Here is a 21,139-nt window from a genome sequence, read left to right on the forward strand (position 1 = left end):
AGACCTGAAACACACACACACACACACACACACAAATATATAAACATCTAAACGAATATTTGAAACGCAACGTTTAGGGGTTCACATAACCCATACACTAGATGTCGCCTTGGGGTTCTAAGCATGCGTCAAAACCGCCGCCATCTTGGAACAGGGGTCTTGTCATAGGAAGTAGCTCTAGGTAACGTTGCTATCTCCGCCTGTACTTCAAATTCATGGATTTTCGGACTTTTGTGCTGCTTATGGATGTTCACACGAACGAAATCTGAACTAGGAAGAATGTTTTTTTTTTTTTTAATTTCTCTGGACTCATTGATAAATACGTGTCTGACCATTGGAACGAACCAAAAAAACTAGAAAATCGCATTCATGACGATTTATGGTGATTTTATTTCCGTTAGACCTTTGCCTGCATTGAGGCTGATGCATTAAAGAGGAGGGGCTCCCCTGTGCCCTGATGGCGGCTCTATTGACGCATTCGTTCCAATGAACTGCCGTAGCCAAGGCGACATAGTGTATACATCTATGACCATAACCAGAGCTTTCATGTAAACATACGAACTGTATTTGGGAACCAGACAACAGATTGCAGATGCAACAGTGAGAACAAGATGCAGACGAATCGATTAAAACTTTTATATATATATATATATATATATATATATTAGGGGTGGAACGGTACATGTATTCGTATTGAACCGAAACGGTACGGGCGTCACGGTTCGGTGCACGAATGTACACGGTATAAAAATATATAAAACTCACGTGCAAATTAATTAATGTAATGCGGAACTACTGTTGGATACGCTTTCTTTAGGGACACATAATCTGTACCATCGGCTTAGCTCTGAACGCGCGTGCACTTCAAACGTTGGCTTTATACGCGCGTCGCGTCCTATTAGCTTTGGACTAGCGTCGAACTAGACGCGATAGACGCGAATTTGACGCTCTATTCGCGTTTGGTGTGACCGCATAATGAACAGGCTGCGATGTCAAGATTGCAATGCTGGACTGTGTGTGTGTGTGAGAGAGAGCGAGAGAGGCGCGGGCGCGATCGAACTGTGTGTGTGTGTGTGAGAGAGAGAGAGAGAGGCGCGGGCGCGATCGAACAGTGGAAACATAAAAAACATACTCCGTCATTTTGTTCATACAGATCATTAAACCTGCAAAGTGTTTACTTATATTTGTGTACACTCGCAATAAAACACAACATTGTGCTTTTGTCACACTGTAAACTCTTGTCAAACTGTAACCTACAACTGTCACTCAACCAAAATCACACACACACACACACTGTTTTAAAAGCAAAACATATTTAACCAACTCCATTTCAAAACAGTCTGTGGGTCCCATCATCTTTTGGACATTCGTCATATTGCATTGGTTTTCATTTCTTGTCCTCGGAGCAGTAATTTCAAACACTCTACATTGATTAAAAAAGAAAATCGAATGTGTTTTTAATGGTAGTATTATTTTATACAGAAATTAATTATTTATAATTCAGATGAGAATAATGTTATTGTTAATTAATAATGTTAATTAAAATTAAGGAAAACAAATATATTGATCTGAAATATAGCAAATTAATTTTAAATTAATTCAGGTACAATTACCAAACATATCGCAAGGTCTTTTTGTCTTTTTAATAATTTAAACTAATTATATAAAACTATTGTCAGTGCACTACAAATAAACTGGTTCTTTGCCTTTATTGATAAAAACTTATTAAAAAAAATACAATGCCTTCTGCATTTTTGTTTTGCTTTTCCCTCCATTGTACCGAAATCGTACCGAACCGTGATGTCTGAACCGAGGTATGAACCGAACCGTGACTTCTGTGTACCGTTACACCCCTAATATATATATATATATATATATAAAATCAATAAAAGTGACAAAAGCACATAACAAAATTACAATTTTTTTTAACTGAAATTAATATAAAAGCTAAAAATATATAAATAAAAGCTAAATCAAAATATAAATACAAACTCAAACTTTCAAGCTATAACCATCAAACTCGGGTCAGACCTTCAGACTGTTATGACTCTGTATGCTGTATCTCACACACACACACACACACACACACACACACACACACACACACACACGCGCACGCACACACACACGCACGCATGCACGCACGCACGCACACACACACACACACACACACACACACACACACACAAACTCACGCACACACCTCACCTGTACAGGGCTTCAAACAGGTCTTTGGAGTTCGTCCCAAAAGCTTTCTCATACTGGTTCTTCCCGTCTCTGAGGAGGAAAAGTCACGATAAAGAAGAGGAAGAGGAAGAGGAAGAGGAAGGTTAGCCGGATCCCAAACGGAAGGTTTCTCTCACTTCCCTGACACTGAATCAACATCGACTCGACTGAGTCTCTAACACACGTTCCTGCTCTTACTGTGAGTGATTCATCAGTGACGTTATTCTACAGAAATAAGAGTTTGTCTTCATAACTACTCATCAAAACACAGGATTTCCTTTTCAGCTGATGTCATGATTTCCTCTATAATGACTATATAATTAACCCTCTATAATGAACCCCCTTTATACAGACACCATCATTTATTATATAAGCTGAAACCAGCGTTTCATGTAGACTTCAGGTGTCTCTCGCTGCAGATATCAGATAACAGCAGTGACTCTGTGAATAATATTTAGAGAAAAAAAAAAATTCTTAAAGGAACAGTTTATTGAACCTTTAGTCAAAATATATAAAAAAGTTTGCATGTGTTTTTTGCTGAGTATTATATGTGATACATCAGGCTTTTCTCACTCATATAGCATGATATAGTGAGAATATGGAGGAATAAACAGCTACATTTTATTCAAATGCCCAAACTGAGCAAAAATATGAGTTTTTTTGCAGATGCTGATATTTATATGGACAAAAAGTAAGATGAAAGTATTGTAAATCAATTAGATCTTTATAAAAGTACAGCAGATACTTACACAAACTGCATATAAATATCAATATCTGCCGATTAGTCTTAGTAAGATTATATTTAAATGCTTAGTTTTATGATCAAATCTCTGTAGTTTTAAAACATATAATGCAATGCAATACAATGATGATTGAGAGATAAATAAACCTTCATCAAAGCCTGATGATTAAATATAATACTCATGATTTAAAAAAAAATCATTCGTACAATTCATACGAATTTGGTAACTCGTAAAATGTGTACGAATGAGCAAAAATCGTATGAATTTGTACGAATTAGCCACCTCATAAAATTCGTACGAATTGCCGTGAGAATGGGTTGCGATAAACACACTGCGTGCTAGAGACGCATTTTCATGAGTCATTTGGAGATCTTATGAATATGCAACAGATATGATGAGTAGCTCCTCACCGCACGGCGTCGGTCAGGTAATGCCAGCACAGGTAGATGGTTCTGGAGCTGTACTCAATCGAGTGATACAGAGACTTCGGGCTGGACTTGGTCAGAAACACGCGGGACATTTCTGTGTTACTGTAGAGAACTAGTAGAGATGTGGAAAAAAGACAATTATTCACAATGCATTTACATTCAGCTGTACAATATTAAAGCACTGAGGAACTTATGAGCAGAACTGTACTTTACTGAAGATATTAAGTCTTATTTTCTGAAAGATTTAGAGTTGTGAAACGATTAAAGGGATAGTTCACCCCAAAATGAAAACTGTCAGTAATTACTCTCCCTCGTGTTCAGGGGCGCTGCTGAGGATTTTGGGCCCCATGAAAAGAATCTTGACAGGGCCCCCAACATAGCTGAGACTTTTTTCATATTAATTTACATAAAATCATGCGCTTTTATGGTTTTTTGACTATCATTCTCATATATTTAAGTCAATCAGACAATTGAACTCCATCCCATGTCCACACCCGTAATTTGTCCTCTGTAATACAAAGCCAACTTGTCGAAAAATGCTACCGTAGAGACCTGGGGCCTCATGTACAAAGCGTGCGTACGCCATAGCTGTCAACATTGAACATTGAAAATAAGGGAGATTTCCCGGAATCCATCCCCAAAATAAGGGATTTTTTTTTTTACACGATTCTTAACCACAAACTCTTAAGTGTCACCGGGCCACCGGTGGGCCCAAATCCATTACATTTTTAAAACAGTAATATCCTATATTAAACCTTAACTAATCTTGACAAACTATATATCTGTTACGAATTGCGTGGAAGCAAAGGCGGTAGTCGGATCTATGCAGCAGTAGACTTTAATAATGCAGACTCGGGTAAACTCAGAACAGCCAAGACACTCGTAAATACATTCAATAACTGACAAAGACAGGGCAGAAACACAGGGCTTAAATAATAAGAGACAAACGAGCAGACAGGATAACAAGGGGGCGTGGATAACAAGAAACACCTGGGATAACTAATGACAAGACACTAATGACACTAAACATGACAGGACACAAGACCCACATTATGACAATATCATTTGAAAGCTTACAATCTCTAGTTTCCATATTTGGTGATTAATTTTCAAAATAAATTACAGAGGAGCCGTAATTTATCAATTTGCAACAATAATATTTTCATACTCCTAAGGCGTGTTTAGACCTTTATTTTGAAATAGCAATGAACATGAAAAATCATAAAAGAAGGGTAGAAACCTCAGTTTGTTTTCATGCCAAGAGTTTAAAGATAGCATCCATTCAATTATTTTTAGAAAAAAGGTCTGAATTTTTTTAAATATAAAGAAAAAAATGATAGATTCACCATTTGTGATGTGGCAGGAAGCTATAACGCACATATTTGTTCTGTTTATGTGTTTCTTAGAGGTTGAATTCATATCAAAATCTGCCATATTACTTCTGAATAGGATGTCTACTTCATAAATTGTATGAAAATTGTGGAAATAATGGTTCAGATCACTCAAAACACATATGGAAATGGAGGCGCCCTTATGCAGTAATGGAGTCTGTTTGTCATCTAGTGAAAATGTTTGGTACTGCGCCCAAACAAAATCTTACTGAAAGCTAATTTTTTTAGATATCAACCTAAAATTTGAAACACGACTTGTTCAGATTTTTTGGCTTTGATTTTTTTGCAGTTTTAGAGTCGCCCAGGTTTTGAAAATATATATTTTATATAAAATATGAATAATAAATTTTTTTACAATGTACATTTTCATAAACTCAAACTTCTATAACTTTTTTCTGTTTCACTTTCTTAATTTATTTCACTTCTACAAAAATGCCAAATGTCTTCTTTAAAACAAGACCAATCTTACGTCTATATTCCAAAGCAGTCTTGAATTACAACCTTTTAAGTTCGAAATGTGCATTTTCATGTAGGCCTATATTCAAAAAAGGGGGGTGACACTTAAAGGGTTAAAAATAACGCACTAATCATTAAAAGTCTAAAGAGTTTATAACTTGCCTACAAATGTGTGAGAGAGAAAGAGACAATGTGCGTGTGTGTATGAGAGAGAAAGACACAGTGTGTCATTTAAAAAAAATATATCATAGAGAATATTTTAATACTAATATCAGCTTACGTGGGAAACGGAGGCGAAGTTAGTTGGTGCTTCGGAGGATGCTGGAGTGCTAGAGATTATTGGGAGAGGTCCGTGCACCTTTACCGATCAGAGAGCGCGCCGACACTTGCTTATTCCATAGACTGTAAAAGGTTTATTCTCGACGCGTCGCACGAGCGCGGCAAAAGTGACAAGTTCGGTGCGCAAGACCTGTTCTGACGATTTGTGCTGCCTTGTCGAAAAATGCTACTGTAACGCGAATCGATCACAGAATGTCGATTAATATTATATGAAATACAATTATAATACAATTCTAAGTTATGAGTAGCTACTGTATACTTTAGACTACTGTTTTTATTTTTAAAACGGTGTGAAAATTAAAAATTATCATCAAATATTCATCTTTGACTTGTCAAAGCACACTTTTCCTTAGTAACTGAAACTTTCAGTTATTATTGTTCAGCTGGCTGACCGTACACATATTCATATGCTAGTTAGCATTTTTAAAGGGAAATTACAATATAACACATGAAAATGTACCTTTTGTTATAAAAAACTGTGCGTCTGCACATGCGCATGACCATTAAGTAGCAAATCTCGATGGGTAGCATGAATCGTCAGAACACCGGCAAGACCTCATTTCGCTTAGCTGTGTGCACAGCTTTTTTGTAACAGCGCGCGCGACACTGCATCCGAGGATGAACGACTTAAAGCCGAATCTGTCCGAGCGTGTACGTCTGTCTCACACAATCAGAGCGTAAAAATACGTTGCCTGGATACAATTTGGGCGGACTGAACCATTTTATGATAATCGAGAGGGGGAGAGGGGCCCACGGACGTTTGTGTTTCCTAAACAAATAAAAAAAATTGACACCAGGAAACAGCAAATAGAATAATTTAAAGTTAATAATTTTTACTATCAAATATTTTTTTTAGCACCACAATTTTATTTGGGGCTTCTCTGGGCCCCCTCTTAGTCTTGGGCACCGAGAATCGTCATCGTTTACCCCCCCATTTACAGCGCCCCTGCTCGTGTTGTTCAATCCCGTAAGACTTTCATTCATCTTCGGAACACAAATTAAGATATTTATGATTAAATCTGAGAGCTGGATCACTCCTCCATAGGCTTCTAAGAGATCGAAACTGGCCGGCCCAAAAGTTATGAAAGACATCGTTAAAATAGTCCGAGTGACTACAGTGGCTCAACCTTAAGTTTATCAAGCGACGAGAATACTTTCTGTGCGCAAAAAAAACAAAGAAAAATAACGACTTTATTCAACTATTCATTTCCTTCACTGTTGGCCTCAAGATTTCACGTAGTGTAACAGCGCAGCGCTTCTGGGCTGTACGTCACACGCGTGAGGTACAAGTCTCACACACATGACCAGCGTCGGCCAATCGTGAGCCTGCGTGTGACGTACAACACAGAAGCGCTGCGCTGTTACACTACGAAAGTCTGACGGGGTTGAACAACATGAGGGAGAGTAATTACTGACAGAGTTTTCATTTTGGGGTGAACTATCCCTTTAATAGCGATAAATTGCATCCAAAATAAAAGTATGTGTTTACATAATATATGTGTGTATAACTATTTTGTATATATAAATACAGACACATGCAGAATTTAAGAAATGTATATACTGCATATATGTTTATAGTATAATTTATTTATATATACAGTATATATTAGGGATGTGCATCTCCATAGCTGAGGCCGATGCGATACGCATCTCGATGCATAGCCAACGATACGATACATTAAAGATACATATAAGCAGCTACCGATGCGATGCAATACGATTCACTACTATTACGATGCGGTGCGATCCGGTTTCGATTCGATTCAACGCGATGCGATTCAATGTAATACGATGCAATGGAGCAAAATATGATGCTATGGAATTCAATATGGTATAGATAGTTACAATTTTTCTTTCTTTTATTCAGACATACAGCAAATCATAAAATAGCTTAAGTGCCATCTGACTTTTAACGCATGGTTCTTTCATCTTTTTTCACAAAACCAAAAGATTAAATAAAAGCAGGTGCTGTTTTAACATAAACAATAAAAAAAATAAAAACCTTTCACAAACAGGTCTTTCATAACTGTATTCAAATGTAATATATATATATATATATATATATATATATATATATGAAAAACTATTATTGGCAGTCACAGGCTGCTGTAAACCAGATAATAATAATAATAATAATAATAAATTTTATTTATAACGCACTTTACATCAATTCAATGACCTCAAAGTGCTACAATGCAAAACAAAATAAAAACAGAAACATTAAAATAATACTATTTGCCATAAAAGGCTTTTCTAAAAAGATGGGTTTTAAGGCCTTTTTTAAAAGAGTCCACAGACTGTGGGGCCCTTAGATGGACAGGGAGAGCATTCCAGAGACTGGGAGCAACTGAACAGAAGGCGCGGTCACCCATAGTACGAAGCCTTGTCCTCAAAGGCTGGAGGAGGTTGGCCTGTCCAGAGCGGAGATAACGTGATGAGGAAAGGGGGGTGATGAGTTGTTTGAGATATAGGGGGGGCAGTGCCATGGAGGCACTGGTGGGACAGAAGGGAAACTTTGAACTCAATCCTGTACTGAACAGGAAGCCAATGGAGCGATTTGAGGATGGGAGTAATGTGGTGGTACTTCCGCACACCCATCAGGATCCTAGCCGCACAGTTCTGAATGTACTGCAGCTGCTTGATGTTCTTGCTTGGGATCCCGATGAGGAGTGCGTTGCAATAGTCCAGCCTGGAGGAGACAAAGGCGTGGACAAGTTTTTCTGCATCGGGGAAAGTGAGCATTGGACGGAGTTTTGCAATGTTCCTGAGATGAAAGTAGGACGTTTTACAAAGATATTTAATCTGGGCCTCAAAGGTCAAGTGAGGGTCCATTCTGATACCAAGGTTTGTGACTGAGGATGAAAGGTGGATGTCATGACCAGAGAAGGTGATGCTGGTGATGGTGGATGACCGGGTCTGGTGCGGGGTGCCAACAAGAATGGCTTCCGTTTTTGAGCTGTTGAGTTGTAGAAAGTTAGCAGCCATCCACGTCTTGATCTCCTCCAGGCAGGTGGAAAGTGTGGAAGGGGCTGCAGAGGAGTTTGGGTTTGTTTTGATGTAAATTTGGGTGTCATCAGCGTAGCAATGGAAAGATATTCCATGCCGGCTGATGACATGACCAAGGGGGAGCATGTACAGCGTGAAGAGGGTGGGGCCAAGGACTGATCCTTGAGGGACACCACAAGTGACAGAGTGTGTGTCCGATTAAGCAGCACCCAGGGCTACATACTCAGATCTGTCTGTGAGATATGATGTAAACCAGGCCAGAGCAGTATCAGAGAGTCCAATGGAGGAGTGGAGGCGGTGTAAAAGGATATGGTGGTCCACAGTGTCAAATGCTGCGGTGAGATCGAGAAGGATGAGAAGTGATGGGGAGCCAGCATCAGCCGTCATCAGCAGGTCATTGGTGACCCTGACCAAGGCAGTTTCCGTACTGTGGCCAGAGCGAAAACCAGACTGGAACTTCTCATAAAGACTGTTTGTTATGAGATGATTGTGGAGTTGAGCAGCAACTACCTTTTCCAGCACCTTTGACAGAAAAGGGAGGTTGGAGATGGGGCGGTAGTTGGCAGGTACTTCGGGGTCAAGGCAGGGCTTTTTGAGTATTGGCTTGATGACTGCGGTTTTCAGAGACTTAGGGACATGGCCAGATCGGAGAGACTGATTGATGATTTTGGTGATCATGGGACTTATTGCAGAGGAATGGCTTTTTATCAGGGCTGAGGGAAATGGGTCCAGGTCACAGGTGGAGGGCTTCATCTTCCTTAGCAGTTCTTCGATGTCATGCTGAGTGATATCCGTAAAACGGCAGAGGGGCTGTGTAGTCCCAGATTGATGGTCAGTGGATGTAACTGTAGGATCAGAGGGGCTAGGGAGAAAAGGGAGCGGGTGCGAGGTAGCAGATACAGCGGGGGACTGGAGGGTAGGGGGGCTGGAGAGAAGGGAACGGATCTTTTCAACTTTTGTTTTGAAAAAGGAGATGAAGGTATTGCAACGCTCCTGCAAGTTCTCTGAGCATAGGGGGATCTGAGGTTTGAGGAGATGATTTATGGTTGTGAAAAGTTGCTTAGAGTTACCAGGGCTATTGTTGATTATGTGGGAGTAGAACCGGGACCGGGTATCACTGAGGGACTTGCTATAGGCCCTCTGATGTTCCCGGTACGCTAGCTTGTGAACAGCAAGCCCTGAGTCTCTGAAACGCCGTTCAAGGACACGCCCTGTTCTCTTCTGCAGCCGCAGCTCCCTGGTATACCAGGGGGCTGAGTGTTTGAAGGTGACGGTTCTGGACTTGACTGGGGCATGACGGTCCAGGAGGGTGCTAAGTGACAAATTGTAAAGATCCACAGATTCAATGACTGAAAGGGGGCTAGCAGCAGAGAGATGATGAAGGTCGGTAGTCAGGGTAAGTGGGTTGATGTTTTTAAAGTTCCTGAAACTAATTTGTCTGCTAGACTTAGGCTTGAGGGGGGACAAGATGGGACACTCCATTGAAATGGCCATATGATCGGACACACCCAGATCGTGCACCGAGAGATTGCTGATAGAGATGGAATTGGTGATCAACAAATCAAGAGTATGGCCTCTGGAATGTGTTGGGACATCGACGTGTTGAATGAAATTGAGACTGTCAAGAAGATTAGTGAATTCAGCTACCGAGCAGGATTGGGGATCATTCACATGGATATTAAAATCACCAAGTATGATGATATTTCCTGGGGTTGAGTAAAGTGTGGTGAGGAGATCATGTATCTCAGGAATGAAAGCTGGGTTCGGTTTGGGGGGCCGGTAAACCAGGAGCATTGTAGTGGACAGTGGCAGTTTGCATTTAAATGCAAGGCATTCAAAAGAAGAGTGGAGAGGCAAGGACAGGGGGGACAACTCAAAATCTACCCGGTGCACAACGGCAAGGCCACCACCACGGCCAGTGGTGCGGGCCTTGCTTAGGTAGGTATAGCCAGGGGGACAGGCTTCATTTAGACTAGAATAAACTTCTGGTTGTTGCCAGGTTTCAACTAGGCACATGAAGTGTATGTGCTCGTTGATGATGTGGTCATGGATAAAAGATGCCTTATTATTAAGGGATTGTGCATTTAAAAATTCAATTTTGACTGGGGGTGCTGGGTTGAGGGTAGCAGAGTGTTTCTGTAGGGGCCGGAGTAGGCTGTGATCCACTCCGCGTTTTATGTCCTGCTTGGAATGAAATAGCCTCTTGGTGGCAGCGTTCTGATGACGTGTCAGTTTTGCGACGGGCGTCCAGATTGACGGAATGTAATGCTCAGCCAGCTGATGGTGGACAAAGTATCTGCGTGTACTCCGGTGGACATAACGAGAGCGACGCAAAATTCTTAGTTCACTTATGGTGGGGATGTTAAGTCCAGGAGTGAATGCAGAGTTGAGTTTGTGGAGCTGTGAGAAGGAATAACTGAGCGCCATGCCAAACACGGACAGATGCCACCTAGCCTCGCTAACCGCTTGCCGACAAGGTAGCTTGTCCTCCGATAGCCCGTCTTCGTATGCCAGCACCGATAGCAAGCCCCGTGCATGAGTCCCGCAGACTGATGACAGAGAGCCCCTCAGGTTAGTCGAACTTTATGACTGGTATAAACAATCCAAAAGACTCCAATCGAATTCGTGGAAAACACTGACAGAGGGCTTTTGCGAGTTGGTCGAACTTTGCTTGACATAAAACAATCCAAGTACAATATAAAATGATATAAAACAATCTAAAACAACAATCCAAAAAGAGGACTCTAATCCCGGTGAGCAGCGGCAGCCAGACGTGCCTGCGTACGCCCCCCAGATTAACTTAAATGTCCTAGTAGGTAGCCTATGACTCTCAGGACACGCCTCGCACTCCGTAGTGTTGTGATACGTCATATTCACGTAGCAGCTGCAGCAGTGGTGATGAGAGAACGCGCTTGAGCAACAGTTCAGAAAGGAGAAATCAATCTAGTCGACCTGGACGCGTGAATGAGGCGAAATCGCGTCCATCGCACCGCGCTAAACGCGTCTCGCGCCGCACCTCCAGACCTGCGTCAACGCGTCTTTACATTGACTTCATGGAAATCACTCGCTACAGACGCTCAATTTTGCGTTCGGTGTGAACGCAGCAGTTACATAATAAAATATTGGTCACAAATGATTGGTCACTTTCTAAATATTAAAAGTATAGCGCATCTACTAATAATTATATAAGAATAAATCGTTTTTTTTACCGATGCAGATGTTAGAAACGATGCATCGCGATACAAATGCCAACTTGTATCCGATGCACACTTATTTAAATCGATGCATCGCATCGTTAGCTTTTATGCCGATGCACCGATGCGAATCGGTGAATCTTACCATCCCTAGTATATATATATCATTTTTTTATATATAAATAACATATTTTTTTTAATTATATACATGCATGAGTGTGTATTTATATATACACACACACAAACACACACACACACACATATATATATATAAGCCTATATACAGTATATATATATATATATACATACAGGTCCTTCTCAAAAAATTAGCATATTGTGATAAAGTTCATTATTTTCCATAATGTAATAAAAAAATTAAACTTTCATATATTTTAGATTCATTGCACACCAACTGAAATATTTCAGGTCTTTTATTGTTTTAATACTGATAATTTTGGCATACAGCTCATGAAAACCCAAAATTCCTGTCTAAAAAAATTAGCATATTTCATCCGACCAATAAAAGAAGTGTTTTTAATACAAAAAAAAAAGTCAACCTTCAAATAATTATGTTCAGTTATGCACTCAATAGTCAATACTTGGTCGGGAATCCTTTTGCAGAAATGACTGCTTCAATGCGGCGTGGCATGGAGGCAATCAGCCTGTGGCACTGCTGAGGTGTTATGGAGGCCCAGGATGCTTCGATAGCGGCCTTAAGCTCATCCAGAGTGTTGGGTCTTGCGTCTCTCAACTTTCTCTTCACAATATCCCACAGATTCTCTATGGGGTTCAGGTCAGGAGAGCTGGCAGGCCAATTGAGCACAGTAATACCATGGTCAGTAAACCATTTACCAGTGGTTTTGGCACTGTGAGCAGGTGCCAGGTCGTGCTGAAAAATGAAATCTTCATCTCCATAAAGCTTTTCAGCAGACGGAAGCATGAAGTGCTCCAAAATCTCCTGATAGCTAGCTGCATTGACCCTGCCCTTGATTAAACACAGTGCACCAACACCAGCAGCTGACATGGCACCCCAGACCATCACTGACTGTGGGTACTTGACACTGGACTTCAGGCATTTTGGCATTTCCTTCTCCCCAGTCTTCCTCCAGACTCTGGCACCTTGATTTCCGAATGACATGCAAAACTGAGCAACAGTCCAGTGCTGCTTCTCTGTAGCCCAGGTCAGGCGCTTCTGCCACTGTTTCTGGTTCAAAAGTGTCTTGACCTGGGGAATGCGGCACCTGTAGCCCATGTCCTGCACACGCCTGTGCACGGTGGCTCTGGATGTTTCTACTCCAGACTCAGTCCACTGCTTCCGCAGGTCCCCCAAGGTCTGGAATAGGTCCTTCTCCACAATCTTCCTCAGGGTCCGGTCACCTCTTCTCGTTGTGCAGCGTTTTTTGCCACACTTTTTCCTTCCCACAGACTTCCCACTGAGGTGCCTTGATACAGCACTCTGGGAACAGCCTATTTGTTCAGAAATTTCTTTCTGTCTTACCCTCTTGCTTGAGGGTGTCCAAGGGCGCAACTACCCCGTGTCAGAGGGGTATGCAGCAACAATTTTTGCGCCCCTGACCCCTGATAAAGGAAACTTTCATAATTAGTTTTGTACTAATTTCTATACTTGAAAGATATAAGCACATGATGAAAAAAATGATGTGTCAGAAAAAAAAAACGAACACTGACTTTTTTTGACCAACGCATTACACCGGCACTAACCCAGCGCCGCCAATTAAGCAAAAAAAAAAAAAAACCCGAATGGGCCGCCGATGTACGAGTTTTATGGGCCGTTAAGACAAAAAAAAAGTATGAGATGTATCGGCCGAAAAAGCACGTCGGCCCACCGGGAATCTCCCGGTAGTCCCGATGGCCACAGAGATATAGATAGCCTACATGCCTGGATGTCATGTCACACTTTAAATCATAACCTGGTGGCTTTCAGCATGCACTTATTTAGCTGCTGTCGCATCAGTTGACATGCCATGTCCTTTTCCCGCTTTCTTTTTCTATTTTTAGCCCCACAGAATTTTGTTTTATCCATCTTTTTCGACGACAACTCACTACTCGTACCTGCTCGCTCAGCGCTCACGGCGCCCCCGCCCGCTCGCGATATCATCCCGCCCCCCTTCTCCATGAGGGCGCCTACTCTAGCCTGTTAGTCCTCTAAAATTTTATATAACAAGAAATGCAGAAATTATTTAAAGAACGCACAACAGCAGTACAATATATATATATATATTTTTTTTTTAATGAAATTTTAATTATTATTTTTTTTTTTTACCATCGCTTTGGCGCCCCCCATGGTGCTGCGCCCCTATGCGCCGCATATAGCGCATACCCACTTTTTGCGCCACTGCGGGTGTCAATGATGGCCTTCTGGACAGCAGTCAGGTCGCCAGTCTTACCCATGATTGCGGTTTTGAGTAATGAAACAGGCTGGGAGTTTTTAAAAGCCTCAGGAATCTTTTGCAGGTGTTTAGAGTTAATTAGTTGATTCAGATGATTAGGTCAATAGCTTGTTTAGAGACCCTTTTCATGATATGCTAATTTTTTTAGACAGGAATTTTGGGTTTTCATGAGCTGTATGCCAAAATCATCAGTATTAAAACAATAAAAGACCTGAAATATTTCAGTTGGTGTGCAATGAATCTAAAATATATGAAAGTTTAATTTTTATCATTACATTATGGAAAATAATGAACTTTATCACAATATGCTAATTTTTTGAGAAGGACCTGTAGACTGTACACTCACCTAAAGGATTATTAGGAACACCTGTTCAATTTCTCATTATTACAATTATCTAATCAACCAATCACATGGCAGTTGCTTCAATGCATTTAGGGGTGTTGTCCTGGTCAAGACAATCTCCTGAACTCCAAACTGAATGTCAGAATGGGAAAGAAAGGTGATTTAAGCAATTTTGAGCGTGGCATGGTTGTTGGTGCCAGACGGGCCGGTCTGAGTATTTCGTAATCTGCTCAGTTACTGGGATTTTCACGCACAACCATTTCTAGGGTTTACAAAGAATGGTGTGAAAGCATTTGTGAAGCCACAACACGCAAAACCTTGAGGCGGATGGGCTACAACAGCAGAAGACCCCACCGGGTACCACTCATCTCCACTACAAATAGGAAAAAGAGGCTACAATTGGCAAGAGCTCACCAAAATTGAACAGTTGAAGACTGGAAAAATGTTGCCTGGTCTGATGAGTCTCGATTTCTGTTGAGACATTCAGATGGTAGAGTCAGAATTTGGTGTAAACAGAATGAGAACATGGATCCGTCATGCCTTGTTACCACTGTGCAGGCTGGTGGTGGTGGTGTAATGGTGTGGGGGATGTTTTCTTGGCACACTTTAGGCCCCTTAGTGCCAATTGGGCATCGTTTAAATGCCACGGCCTACCTGAGCATTGTTTCTGACCATGTCCATCCCTTTATGGCCACCATGTACCCATCCTCTGATGGCTACTTCCAGCAGGATAATGAACCATGTCACAAAGCTCGAATCATTTCAAATTGGTTTCTTGAACATGAAAATGAGTTCACTGTACTAAAATGGCCCCCACAGTCACCAGATCTCAACCCAATAGAGCATCTTTGGGATGTGGTGGAACGGGAGCTTCGTGCCCTGGATGTGCATCCCACAAATCTCCATCAACTGTAAGATGCTATCATATCAATATGGGCCAACATTTCTAAAGAATGCTTTCAGCACCTTGTTGAATCAATGCCACGTAGAATTAAGGCAGTTCTGAAGGCGAGAGGGGGTCAAACACAGGATTAGTCTGGTGTTCCTAATAATCCTTCAGGTGAGTGCATATATATATATATATATATATATATATATATACATACACCCACACCCACACCGTGTGTGCGGTGTGGGTGTGTGTGTGCGGTACCTGGTCCATCAGGGTGTGTGTGTGTGGTACCTGGTCCGTCAGGGTGTGTGTGTGTGGTACCTGGTCCGTCAGGGTGTGTGTGTGTGTGGTACCTGGTCCGTCAGGGTGTGTGTGAGTGTGGGTGGTACCTGGTCCGTCAGGGTGTGTGTGTGCGGTACCTGGTCCGTCAGGGTGTGTGTGTGTGTGTGTGTGTGGGTGGTACCTGGTCCGTCAGGGTGTGTGTGTGTGTGGTACCTGGTCCGTCAGGGTGTGTGTGAGTGTGGGTGGTACCTGGTCCGTCAGGGTGTGTGTGTGTGTGGTACCTGGTCCGTCAGGGTGTGTGTGAGTGTGGGTGGTACCTGGTCCGTCAGGGTGTGTGTGTGTGTGGTACCTGGTCCGTCAGGGTGTGTGTGAGTGTGGGTGGTACCTGGTCCGTCAGGGTGTGTGTGTGTGTGGTACCTGGTCCGTCAGGGTGTGTGTGTGCGTTGAGAAGCTCCAGGCCGACACACGCAGACAGCAAGCGTTCAGTGCCGTCCTCACTGGTGTTCAGAGCCTCACACAGCTGAGACACAGACATCGCAGACTCGTTCAGAAGCTCAAACACTCCCAGCTCACAGGCAGAGAACAGCGTCTGACGACACACACACACACACACACACACACACACACACACACACACACACACACACACACACACACACACACACACACACACACACACCATCAACACTGCAGGAAACCTCAGCACAAACACTCTTAAATCAAGGAGACGCTAAATGACTGAAGTAGGGCACAATACAGGTGAAACTTGAAAAATTAGAATATCGTGCAAAAGTTCACTTATTTCAGTAATTCAACTTAAAAGGTGAAACTAATATATTATATAGACTCATTACATGCAAAGTGAGATATTTCAAGCCTTTATTTGTTATAATTTTGATGATTATGGCTTACAGCTTATGAAAACCCCAAATTCAAAATTAGAATATTGTGAAAAGGTTTTCATATCTGTAAGCCATAATCATCAAAAATATAACAAATAAAGGCTTGAAATATCTCACTTTGCATGTAATGAGTCTATATAATATATTAGTTTCAGCTTTTAAGTTGAATTACTGAAATAAATGAACTTGTCTTTAACTAATCAACACACCAGTCAACACTGCAGGAAACCTCAGCACAAACATCGAAACACTCTTATCAAGGAGACGCTAGATGACTGAAGATATGAAGTCTTGGTTTAAATGTATTAATATGAGTTTATTCTTGAAACAAGACACAATATCTGCCAGTGGGGTCAGAAAAAAATCTTCTTTTCCCTTTGAAATAAGTTTTTTTTGAGTCAGATATTTATTCTCATGTTCCTCAGAATCACTGAACTCTCTCATCTGAAACTGCTTTAAATATAATTGTTCTAATTGTATAATAACAGTATGTACATTAGCAGTCAAAAGATTGAAAGTCTCTCCTGCTCAACAAAGGCTGCATTTATTGCATCAAAAGTACAGTAAAATGTGTGAATATTATTATTATTTAAAATAGCTGTATTCTATGTGAATATACAGTAAAGTGTAATTTATTCCTGTGATCAAAGCTGAATTTTCAGCATCATTACTCCAGTCTTCAGTGTCACATGATCCTTCAGAAATCACTCTAATATGAGAATCTGATGATCAAGACACATTTATGATTATTATCAGTGTTGAAAATAGTTTCATGTTTTTGTGGAAACCGTCATTTAATTTTCAGGATTCTTTGATGAAAAGAAAGTCCAAAAGAACAGCATTTATTTGAAATGGAATCTTTTGTGACATTATAAATGTCTTTACTGTCACTTTTCAATTATTATTTAATAATAATAATAAAGTTTGAACGGTACTGTATCACAGTTTCCACAAAAATCTGAAGCAGCACAACTGTTTTCAACACTGATAATAATCATAAATGTTTCTTGAGCATCAGATCCTCATATTAGAGTGATTTCTGAAGGATCATGTGACACTGAAGACTGGAGTAATGATGCTGAAAATACAGCTTTGATCACTGGAATAAATTACACTTTAGGCTATATTCACAGAAAACAGCTGATTTATACATTGCAATTATCTTTCACAATTTTCACAGTATTTTTTATCCAAAAAAAAAAAAAACATCCTTGGAGAGCATATGAGACTCTTTCAATTTTTTTAATTTTTCCAAACTTTTGACCGGTAGTTTAGATCAACTCACGGCTGTCAATGTAAGTTTTACACTGTAAGACATGTTACGATCTCAATGAAAGTTGCTTTGGACAGAAATGTTGACATCAGCCTTTACCTTCGACACCAGGAATCCCTCCATGTACTCCAGGATCTTCCTCGGATACAGCTCTGGGTCAGTAGTGGCCATGTTCATCAGCGTTTGCTCCGGTGTGTGTGAGAAACACTGAGCGCACGGCTTTACACAGAGACATAATCAGATTAGACGGATTATACACGTCCAGATTGAATGGACACAGAGAAGGGCTTTTAATTCAGACCTCAACATTTATTACTCTGAAAGCAATTAAAGCTGCTTATTCGTTAAACAACAGGATCATCCAGAACTCAGAAAGAAAAAACATCTACATAGTACAGTCAACATGAAGACTGATGTTGTTTCTAACACAATAACACTGCAAAAAATACGGTCTTCCTCAGTGTTTCTGTCTTGTTTTCCAGTACAAACATAGATCAAGATACTTTTACTAGAGAAGCAAAATGAATGAAGATATTAAGTCTTGTTTTCTGAAAAAATTATCAAAATAAAAAGAGTTTATGCTTGAAAATCTCCCAGTGGGGTCAGAAAAATACACTTGATTCAAAGGGAAAACAAGATTATTTTTCTGATCCCATGGCAGATATTTGTTCATGTTTTCAGCACAAACTTGCTTAATTTTAGCTAACTTTTCAGAGAATAAGACTTGAGAATGTTTAGATATTTGTACTGGAAAACAAGACGAACATATTTTTTTGCTGTAAAAATATATATTTTTTTAACACATTAAGTAGCTCTCTAGAATATTGTGGCACTTTGCAGTCAAAAGTGTATAAAATAAAAGTTGAAGGGCTGGTATAATGCAATTATAATACAATAATTTGAATACAATAATTGATAAATGATAAAAATGTGTGTTTGTGAGGCCTGATCTCATGAAAGTGCATAAAGCACAAATTTAATTTCTCGTACCATTTATAGCCAACACCAAAAGTAGTTTTTGCGTACATATTATACGCAGTTTACGCGTGCATTTGATACGCATAATGGCGTGTAAAACACACGCGCTCCACACCCCAAGGGGTTTACAGTGCGTATAATTCGCAGGCAAAAACTATTTTTGGCGTATAAATAGTACCAGAAATTTAATTCGTGCTATAGATACGCACTTTCATGAGGTGTGTGTGTGTGTGTGTGTGTGTGTGTGTGTGTTTCACTCACTTTCCTGACAAGCGTGGCTGTTGTGCCGTGAGCAGAGAGCTGTATATCTCAGCAGGGACTTTTCCAGTAGTATTGTATTCAGTAGATGATCTCTACATGTCTGTTTCCATCCAGACCCTCTGCCTGAGATACTTAAGCGTTTTAATATTGACGCTTCACCTCAGCATTTGCCTGTGCCCATATTGGTGTTGTCTTCACATTTGCCCCACAGAACGTCTGTGAACGTGAGCAAACATGAAGTGATCTGATGGTGAGGGTGAAAACGTCCTCCTAGCTGTCAGTGACTTCATCAGCTGTAGTGGATTTGAGTTTCTCATGATCTAATAGCAGCTGTAAGGACTAATGCGGTGTTGGAACAAAGTAAGCATTTAGAGCGTGACAGCAGTGTCGTAATCCGTAGCTTTTATATATGAATTATATGAAGATATCAGAGAACACTTGTATACACACAGTTATAGCAGGCGATCTGTTCCTGCTCCATAAAGCCATAAGAGAAACTCTGAAATCAGTCTGAGAGGAGAAACAATTGAGACATAAGAAATGGACAACAAACGTCCTGAAGAGAGACAGTCATGACAAGATCAAACTATTGCTTTACGACACTTCTAACATGTCATGGGTCAGTTCATTTCTGTTGAAAATTATGTCATTGGTCGAATTCAGTTTGAAATAATGAGCTAAAAATAGTTTTAGATTCACTGTAAAAAAAGGTTTCTGCCTTAAATTAAGTACAATCAACTTGGAAGTCGTTTAACTTAAATTACATTAAACCTACTTAAAAATGAGTTGAAAATGGTTTCGCTTATTTTGATGAGTTAAAGCAATGTAAAAACATATGTGGTTCATTTTTGTGGACTGGAACCACTGAAGACGTTTCGTGGTCGAAAGAAAATCCCCCAACATGTAATGTAACACTTAAAGATGTGCAGTTATTTTAGATGTTGGTGGAGTTTGACTTCATTTCACTACAGAGCAGCTTCACATCAGCTCATCTGTCATTTTATTCCTGAAGCCGTTTTGAAGAGTTTGTCTTTTCATTTGTGACTGAAAGTGTTGAAGATGTTTCGCACTGTTTTCTTCTGTCTGTGTTTCTGGCGTCTGGATGGTGAGTTTTAAATCTGTTTTTATGGCTTCAGTTGTTTCTCTTCTGGTACCATGTAATAAATGACTGGTTCAATAAGTCAGAGAGGATTAACATTCACTGTTACAGGACAGCACTGATAGGGGAGCATTCAAACTCTAAGGGCAAACGCAAACTTACAGAAAAATCAACACTCAGGAGGTGACAAACTTATTTATATACAATGTTTATACAAGAAAATCCCATAACATGTAATGTAATCCTGGAAACAATTGCTATACACTGCACAACAACATTTACAGCGGGTGCATACAGGTGTATCCATATATAATAAAAAAATAAGTAAAACTTAGAGTCGGTAGAGTTGAAGGCATCAGTATTTCGCTGAATCGAATTTCTGCAGTTCTTTCCACTCATTTGTACATTTATTTTTCAAAAGCAAGTTTTTTCAAGTGGTATTAACAGTGTATTCACGATCAACGAGCTCCGTTCCTGTCAGGTCCAACAGTGGTTTTATTTTGGTTTTGTCCAGAAAACACTTGCATGAGTTTATTGTTATTCACCAAACCGTTCAGCCATTTCTCCACTCACAGCATTAACTTTATTAACATAAAGATGATGAAGTCTCGTCTCTGTGTTCATGTTGTCCTATGGTTCCCTCAACAGAGTAATGCTACAAGTTCTCACTCGTTGTGCGTCGTCTTTTGTTTGGTTTGATTTCGGTTCGGACCGGATCACAGCTAATTCTCCAAAGCTCACTGAACTCTTCCTCTGATTAAATACAGCTGCAGTCTCTACCTCACTCATTGTTGTTTCCAGATATATTTTACTCAATTGGCCAAAACCAGAGAGATCGTGATCTTCAGGAGTGGAGGAAGTGATAGTAAAGCACTTCTTCAACCTCTCATCCGCCTCCAGCTCAGACTACAGATAAAG

The 21,139-nt window shown here is 40.4% G+C and overlaps 1 protein-coding gene across 1 annotated transcript in view; it reads right to left on the reverse strand.

The window, feature by feature from the left end:
* asmt (acetylserotonin O-methyltransferase) overlaps positions 1-18,098 on the reverse strand; it is a 33,220-nt gene extending 15,122 nt beyond the window's left edge. The window contains 5 exon segments of the mRNA XM_056271355.1: positions 1-4; positions 2,209-2,277; positions 3,380-3,509; positions 16,126-16,297; positions 17,983-18,098. The exon segment at positions 1-4 is cut by the window's left edge and continues 115 nt beyond it. Coding sequence (XP_056127330.1) covers positions 1-4; positions 2,209-2,277; positions 3,380-3,509; positions 16,126-16,297; positions 17,983-18,060 — 453 coding nt within the window. The 5' untranslated portion in view covers positions 18,061-18,098.
* Positions 18,099-21,139: the final 3,041 nt, after the last annotated feature.

The sequence above is a fragment of the Rhinichthys klamathensis genome, unplaced genomic scaffold, assembly GCF_029890125.1.
Source record: "Rhinichthys klamathensis goyatoka isolate OS25496 unplaced genomic scaffold, OSU_Roscu_1.1 h1tg000318l_1, whole genome shotgun sequence".
Lineage (NCBI taxonomy): Eukaryota > Metazoa > Chordata > Actinopteri > Cypriniformes > Leuciscidae > Rhinichthys > Rhinichthys klamathensis.